The sequence below is a fragment of the Nicotiana attenuata genome, unplaced genomic scaffold, assembly GCF_001879085.1.
Source record: "Nicotiana attenuata strain UT unplaced genomic scaffold, NIATTr2, whole genome shotgun sequence".
In the NCBI taxonomy this organism is placed as follows: domain Eukaryota; kingdom Viridiplantae; phylum Streptophyta; class Magnoliopsida; order Solanales; family Solanaceae; genus Nicotiana; species Nicotiana attenuata.
The window spans coordinates 329,420-338,081 of record NW_017671010.1 but is presented as its reverse complement, the minus strand read 5'-3'; the positions used below and the strand labels follow the sequence as shown (position 1 = coordinate 338,081).

The following is an 8,662-nucleotide window of genomic DNA, read 5'->3' as shown; positions in this document are numbered from 1 at the left end:
TCCTCTAGACATAGCATCATACTTTAATAAACTAAAAGGGTTATGGGATGAATTGGGGATAGTGTGTACTAATCATGGTCAAAGGTGCACTTGTGCTGCCAAACCTGGGATCATACAGGAGGATGAAGAGAATAGGTTATTCCAATTCCTCATGGGCTTAAATGAGACATATATGGGGGTAAGGAGCAACTTGCTTATGATGCAACCTCCTCCTAGTCTTGACAGTGCCTATAATATCCTCCTCAATGATGAGAAACAAAGACAAGTCCAATCAATTTCCCAATTCAATCCTGATTCTATGTCCTTCAATGTTAATGCAAACAACAAGCCTGGATTTCCCTTTGGGGTGAATCAAGCTGCAGTACCCAATCCTCCTCCTCTCAGGAAGTATACATAAAGAGTTAACTTTGACCAGACTAAAGCTTCCCTGTTCTGTAGATACTGCAAGAAGTCTGGACACTTAATTGATAAGTGTTACAAGCTTCATGGGTACCCACAAAGTCCTAAATTCAACAAAGGAAAAAAAGATGTTGCTCATGCCACTACTGGTGCTCAGCTCAACCCTTCTGAGGGGCACACATCTGACCTTGTTGGAAATTTCACTGAGAGTCATTAGTCTGTTCCAAATGTAGATGGTCAAGGGTCTGTGATTCCAGGTCTGAGCAGACAACAATATGATCAACTGATAACATTGCTACAACAGACTCAGTTGGGAGATTCCAATGCTCAGGCTCCTAATCTCATGTGTTCTGCCAATTTTGCTGGTACTATACTAACTCAGAGCCCTGTATCTGATTCCAAACTTTGTATGCTTACTCAAATTAACTATATCACCTGGATAATAGATTCAGGAGCTTCTGACCACATGACATCTAATAAAAGCTTACTCTTTAATATTACACCCTTAGCTATACCTTATCTTGTAACTCTTCCTAATGGATACAAAGTGAAAGTAACTTCTACAGGATCTTTTGCTTTAACTCCATTTATCACTCTTCATAATGTGTTGTTTGTTCCTTCTTTTCAACACAACTTAATCTCTGTCCACAAACTGATAAAACAGTTGCATTGTATAGTCTTGTTTACTGCAACTTCCTGTTTCCTGCACATGTTACAGGCCCCTTCTCTGAGGATGCCTCTGGATCTTGGTAAAGAGGAGGCTGGTCTGTACAAGCTTACTTGGGTGCCACCTTCACATCCTCCTCCTACTTTTTGCAAATCTGTTTCTGTGTGTTCTTTGTCTGATTCATGTAAACCTGTTTCTTCTTCTAGTTCTGAGACTGTTGTTTCTTCTTCTAGTTCTGAGACTGTTGTTTTGTCTTCAAATGTAAATAGTTCCATTTGTAATAGTGCTGATGCAAATGATATGAATTTCATTTGGCATTTAAGACTTGCCCACATTCCTTTTGAAAATATGAAACACAATTTTGTCATCCTCTCTTACTCCTAGACAATCATTTCCTTGTTCTATTTGTCCCATGGCCAGACAAACTAGACTTCCCTTCCCTGACAGCTCCATCAGTACAACCAAACCTTTTCAACTAATTCACATTGACACTTGGGGACCTTACCATACTCCAACCTCTTATGGTTCAAGATATTTCCTTACAATTATTGATGATTTTTCTAGGGCTACCTGGACACATCTACTGGGCTTTAAAAGCAATGCTTTCTCCATGCTTTAATCTTTCTTGGCAATGGTTAAGACTCAAGTTAATGCTAATGTCCAGACTATTAGAAGTGACAATGCCTTGGAGTTAGGTTCCAGCATTGTTGGTTCTTCCTTCTTCAGTCAACAGGGTATTATCCATCAAACTACTTGCCCCCACACTCCTCAACAAAATGGTGTAGTTGAAAGAAAATATATAACACTTCTTGAGGCCTGTAGAGCCTTACTTTTCTAGTCCAAATTACCTGTATCCTTTTGGGGGGACTGTCTATTGACTGCTACATACTTACTCAATAGGATTCCATCTAGGATACTCCAAAACAAATCCCCTTATGAAGTGTTGTATGGTAAACCTCCTAATTACTCACATTTGAGAGCATTTGGTTGCCTTGCCTATGCTACTGTGCCTATTCCCCAAAGAGACAAGCTCAAACCTAGAGCAATTTCATGTGTTTTTCTGGGCTATCCTTTTGCCAAAAAGGGTTGCAAGCTGTATGATCTAGCTTCTAGGAAATGTTTTGTCTCCAGGGATGTTGTATTTCATGAGACATGTTTTCCTTTTGCCACACCTTCTAACAGTACACCTATTTCTACTACCTCTCTCTTTCCACCTCCTATTATTCCATCTTCTGATGATCAGGATCCTGGGACAAATACCTCTGTCCCTGCCAGTCCTTCTGTTTCTTCCCCTGTTTCTAACTCACTTACTCCTGAACTTGTCCCTTCTGCTTTTACTCTAAATTTTGATCCTGCCATTCCTCCTCCCTCCTCCTCCCGACATGCTGTTAGGAGATCTACTAGACTTCACAACACTTCTTCTTACCTCAAGGACTATGTGTGTCAGCTTCCTTCTTTTTTTGAATCCACTTCTTCTACTTCTCCTTTGGAATCTGAACCTCTCTATTACTCTCAAGATGCTTTAGTTCCAGCATGGTAGGATGCCATGAGAAAGGAATTTGATGCATTGGTTGCCAATCACACTTGGGACATTGTTCCTCTCCCTCTTGGTAAAAAACCCATAGGTTGCAAATGGGTCTATAAAATCAAATACAGGGCTGATGGGAGTGTTGAAAGATATAAAGCTAGGCTTGTCATTAGAGGGGATACTCAGGTTGAAGGGGTTGATTTCACAGAAACATTTTCTCCTGTTATTAAGATGTCTACTGTCAAGTGTCTAATTGTTGTGGCTGTTAAAAAACACTAGGATCTCTTTCAACTAGATGTGAATAATGCCTTTTTGCATGGTGACCTAGATGAGGAGGTATATATGAAGCTGCCTCAAGGGTTGAGTATTTCTAGTGTTCCTGCTCCCTCTATTTCTGCCCCTCTTGTGTGCAAGTTGAAGAAGTCCCTCTATGGGTTGAGGCAGGCCTCAAGGCAATGGTATGCCAAGTTATCTCAAGCCTTGTACTCTAGAGGTTACACACACTCTCTTAATGATTACTCCTTGTTTATTAAGGGCCAACCTGGGTGTCTTGTCCTTTTGGCAGTTTATGTGGATGATATCATTGTAACTGGGGATGATACACCTGAAATTTCTGCACTTAAACAATTCTTGGATGACCAGTTTAGGATTAAAGACCTGGGGTCCTTGCACTATTTTCTGGGCATTGAGGTGTCTGTTGTCCCTGGTGGGGTTCTTCTTAATCAGAAAAAGTTTGTGTGTGACTTGTTGCAACAGTTTGATTGTGCTGCTGTTTCCTCTGTAGTTTGTCCTTTAGACCTCAATAGTAAATTACATGCTGGCTCTGGTGCACTGTTTCCTTCTCCTTACAAGTATAGAAGTCTGGTTGGCAAGCTCCTCTTTCTTACACATACCAGACCTGACATTTGTTTTGATGTTCAACATTTGAGTCAGTTCTTGAAATCTCCTAGAGTTCCTCACATGTCTGCTGCCCTGCATGTGCTTAGGTATCTCAAGGGATATGTGGATTTGGGACTCTTTTATTCAGACTCCCTTGATTTTTCTATACATGCTTTCTCAGACACTGATTGGGCAGCCTGCCTTGATACTCGCAGATCTGTCACTGGTTTCTGTGTGCTTTTGGGGGGAAGTTTGATCAGCTGGAAATCCAAAAAGCAGCCAGTTGTGTCCTTATCCTCTGCTGAGGCAGAGTATAGGGCCCTTAGTAAAGTGGTTGCTGAATTGGCTTGGTTTTCTAGATTGCTCACTGACCTTGGTATTTCTGTGTCTCTCCCTTTTTCTGTATTTTGTGATAATCAGGTTGCTTTACACATAGCCAGGAATCCAGTCTTCCATGAGCGGACCAAGCATATTGAGGTTGATTGTCACTTTATTCGAACTAAATTGTTTGATGGGCTGATTTCTCTATTTCATGTTCCCACTTCTCAACAGTTAGCAGATGTTCTCACCTAGCCTTTACCTGGAGCTCTTCATCATGATCTTTTAGGCAAGTTGAAGGTGGTTTCCCCCTCCAACTTGAGGGGGGGGGGGGTGTTGAGCTAATGGATTACTTAGCATCTAAGCCTAAACATAAACATTGATCTTTTGTAAAAGTTTATTTAATTAGCCTTTAGTTGTATTCTCTTTTATTTTGGGCCACTTTATATTTTAGCCCACTTTCATGTTCAGCTTATGACTGAAGCCCATTATATAAATAATGGGTTAATGTTCTAGAAAGACCCATCGGGTCATTTTCAGTTGCAACGAAAGAACTCTTTCTCTCCTTCACGAACATAGAACCCTAATGTAAACTTCCGCTTTTCCATTCGATTACAATGTTTTCAAAACGAAAGAGAATGACTTTTAACACATACCAAAAGTATATTAGAATTCATGATTTAATATGTTATATGACTTAATAGTTAATTGAAAATTTAAAATTAAAGTCTTTTAAAATATAAAAATATATATTTTTTATTTTAGAATGGATTACAAATAAAAGAGCTACACGAAATTAAAAAAACAGACTTAAATATTACCTATCATTGAAGGTTAGTTTTTTTTTTCAAGCACTAGTATTCAGAATTTACTAATCTAATTAATTTAAATTTGTATCATTCTTGGCAAGCAACAACAACGATCCAATAAAATCTCACATATCATAATTGACAAACACGACTTATAAAAATATTGTTATAAATCGAAATCGATTTATATGTCCATTCAACTATGATTTACCAGCAGTCACATCAAGTTATTGCGATTTTTAAGTCGCAATCGATATTTACAACTTATAATTGCCAGTTACGATTATAACTCCGGTTTGCCAATCTTATGCAATAAGATAAGAATTTAATTCATGTACTCAAACTTTCTACTTTGGCCACTAAAATACAGCTGACTTGGCTTCCTTCCATTGACAACTCTAAACGGTGATTCCTCATTCCTCACTTAACCCCCCAACCCCACCTCCACCCCCACCCCCACCCCCTAAAACCAAAAACCCCCTCTTTCCAAAATCCACCACCCTTACTATCCTTTTTTAAGAATCTCTTTTTCAAGACTTCAACCCCAGAAATAACTTTCCCATAAGCAAACTACAAACACTATATACACAAAAAGTTCTCTTCTTTGAAACATAAATTTACATATTTTATAAAAATTTCTTTTCTTTGCTCTCTTCATTCTTGAAAAAATAAAAAAGCTTTCATCTTTCTCCTCCTCCTCCTTCTTCTTCTTCTTCTTCAACCCCATAAAAACCTTCTGTTAAGCAAACTACAAACACCCTTTTGTTTTTTCAACACATATATACAAATAAAGTTGTCTTCTTTGATATCTTAATTCTGCAAAAAAAAAAAAAAAAAAAAAAAAACTAGAAAAACCTTCTTTTAAGCAAACCACAAACACCCTTTTGTTCCTTCAACATATATTCACATAAAGTTCACTTCTTTGGTATTTTCATTCTGAAAAAAAGCTCTTTTTTTTTTGTTCAATATGTGCAAGAAAATGATGCATTATAAGAGATATCAGCACTGGAGTAAAAAAGAAGATGTGTTTGTGGTTTGTGTAGATGAAGAACTAAACTCTGGTTATAATTGCAAGAGAGCTAAACCAAAACTTTTTTACCTTCTTTTCCTTTCTTTCATCTCTTTCAGCTTTATTTTCTTGTGTAAGTTCCTCTCTGTTTTTCTCTGTTTTTTTTTTTTGGGTTTCTTTTTCTTTTTCTGATTTTGTTTTGCATGTGTGCAGATTCATTTAGTTCTGAAGAAGCAGGACTTGTTCCTAAAACAGATATAAATTCTTGTTCCTCTGTCTCTAACGGTTAGTTTTTCAATATTTTTCTATGTTCTGTTTTTCTCCTCTCTCTCTTTTTTTTTTTTTTTTTTTTTTAGCCGAGGGTCTTTGGAACACTGGCTCTCTAGCCCGAAGGATAGGGTCAAGTTGTGAGTACACACTACCCTCACCCGACCCCACTAGTGGTATTTTTACTAGGTCGTTGTTGTTGTTATTCTATTTTTCTCTGCTTTATTTTTTCTCATAAAAAATGGTCCTATATCCTTCTATGTTAATATACAACAACATAGCCAATATAATCCCACGGGCGGGGTTTAGATCCTTCTATGTTAATATATTGTTGAAAAATAAGTTCTTTTTTTGGGGGGTAGTGATCTCTATTTTTGGTTTTTAAGGAACTAGAGCTATTTTTGGCTTCTGAAAAGGAAAAGTTTTTGTTGATTTTTGTAAAAAATATGGATTTTAATTTCCTTTTTTTGAAGGTTCTTTAGGGGTGAAAAGGCTGCTACTTTTTTATTGCTTAATTGTAGTCCTTTTATGGTAGTGATTTAAATCAGGTTGGAAAATGGTATAAATGCTCAAGTTTATTTCCTGATTAATTAATAGTCTTTTGTTGACAAAGGAAGCAAAAATTACATGTTTATATGTGCTGAATGAGTTTCTTGTTGGTGTTAAAATCTTTTGTTTGTTAAGGTTGTTGGTTTTAATGTAACAGTAAGAGAAGTAATATCAGCATTTTTTTTTCTTCGCGATTTTTGACAGTTCGTTTGATTGAACTGCAGGGACAATTTGTTGTGAAAGAAGCAGTATTCGCTCCGATGTATGTGTTATGAAAGGTGATGTTAGGACAGATTCTGCTTCCTCTAGAATTACCCTTTACAGAAACAATGGTCATAGCGATTATGTGTTGCGCGATCCTGATGAGAATGACGAGGTACTTCAGCATGAAAAGATTAGGCCGTATACTCGGAAATGGGAAAAGAATGTGATGGATACCATTGATGAGTTAGACCTTGTTGTGAAAGGGAAGCATTATGGCGTTCGCCATAAGTGTGATGTCGAACATGATGTGCCCGCTGTGTTTTTCTCTACTGGAGGTTATACCGGTAATCTCTACCACGAGTTCAACGATGGACTCTTGCCCCTTTACATCACTTCTCAGCAGTTCAACAAGAAGGTTGTGTTTGTAATCCTTGAGTACCATAATTGGTGGATAATGAAGTACGCGAACGTTCTTTCTCACCTCACCGAATATCCAATTATAGACTTTAGCGGAGATAAGAGGACTCATTGCTTCCCTGAAGCTATAGTTGGTTTAAGAATCCACGATGAGCTAACTGTTGATCCTTCATTGATGGGAAACAATAAGACGATTAGAGATTTCAGAGACCTTCTGGACCGAGCTTATTGGCCTCGAATTAGAGGTTTGATCCAAGATGAGGAATGTGAAGCTCGGATGAATAAAGAAAAACTTATTTTGTCACCCTCATCTGAGTCAAAGATGGTGACGACGGAAGAAAAGAAGCATTTGAAGAAGCCTAAAGTGGTCATAATCTCAAGAAATGATTCTAGAGCTATAATGAACGAAGATTCTTTGGTTAAAATGATCGAAGATATTGGGTTTCGTGTAGAGGTTTTGAGGCCCCAACGAACGACAGAGCTTGCAAGGATCTATCGAGTCCTTAATTCGAGTGATGTTATGATAGGAGTTCACGGTGCTGCTATGACTCATTTCCTCTTCATGAGGCCTGGTTCTGTTTTCATCCAAATCATTCCGCTCGGAACAGATTGGGCAGCAGGCACTTATTATGGAGAACCAGCAGTGAAACTAGGTCTCAAGTACATCGGATACAAAATTCTTCCGAAAGAGAGCTCTTTGTATGATGAATACGACAAGAATGATCCCGTTCTGATGGACCCTAACAGCGTGAACGACAGAGGATGGGAATTCACAAAAAGGATCTACCTTGATCGTCAGAATGTGAGGTTGAATCTTGGAAGGTTTCGTAAAAGATTGCTTCGCGCCTACTATCATTCTGTTGCTAATGAAAATGAGCGTCTTCGTCGTCAAAGTCAGTAACTCTTCTACCTTTTTGTGGTTTACCAAATATACTTAGTCTCAATTGTTAAAGCTCTTAGAGTTGTATATCATAATTCTGAATAAAAGAAATAAGCATTGCTGCAGATCTAGATTAGTGGCAATGCCTTTTGTGTACATCAAGAGGGAAATGTTAAGTTGTTCTTTGGTTTCTAAGATAAAGAAAAAGAAATGCTTTGCTTTCTGAGATTTTGCCTATATTTCTTGTTCTTATGCAGTGCATTTAACCTCTTCTCCTGGGGCCGCACCCCAAGGAGGTGTCTCCATGTGACCTATGGGTTACAAGTTCGGCCGTGGAATCAGTCCCTGATGCTTGCATTAGGGGAGACTGCCTATATCACACCTCCTTAGGGTGGCCCTTCTCGGATCCTGTGTGAACGCGGGATACTTTATGCACTGGGCTGCCCATTTTTTCACAGTTCATGATTGGTTTTTTTTATCTCATCTAAGCAAAATGTATTTGAATTGTCAGGCTAAATCCTTATGTTTTACTTTTTCTTTGAAAATTTGCATAGTGGTTTTCACTGTGTATACTTACCAAGTTTGTTGGCAGGGCGTTTTTTTTTTTTCACTATGTGGATAATATATCTATAAGTATAACAACATACCTAGTGTGATCCCACAAGTGGGGTATGGGAATGGTATACGCAGACCTTACCCCTACCTTTGTGGGGGTAGATAGGCTGTTTCAGATAGA

General features: G+C 38.2%; 1 protein-coding gene across 1 annotated transcript; it reads left to right on the top strand.

Moving 5' to 3' along the window:
• The first annotated feature begins 5,082 nt into the window (after nucleotides 1–5,082).
• On the top strand, nucleotides 5,083–8,152 carry LOC109205201 (EGF domain-specific O-linked N-acetylglucosamine transferase-like). The gene is made up of 3 exons (XM_019367885.1): nucleotides 5,083–5,742; nucleotides 5,823–5,894; nucleotides 6,650–8,152. Exons 1-3 carry the CDS (start codon nucleotides 5,568–5,570, stop codon nucleotides 7,945–7,947), a joined length of 1,545 nt encoding a protein of 514 aa, XP_019223430.1. The 5' UTR covers nucleotides 5,083–5,567; the 3' UTR covers nucleotides 7,948–8,152.
• Nucleotides 8,153–8,662: the final 510 nt, after the last annotated feature.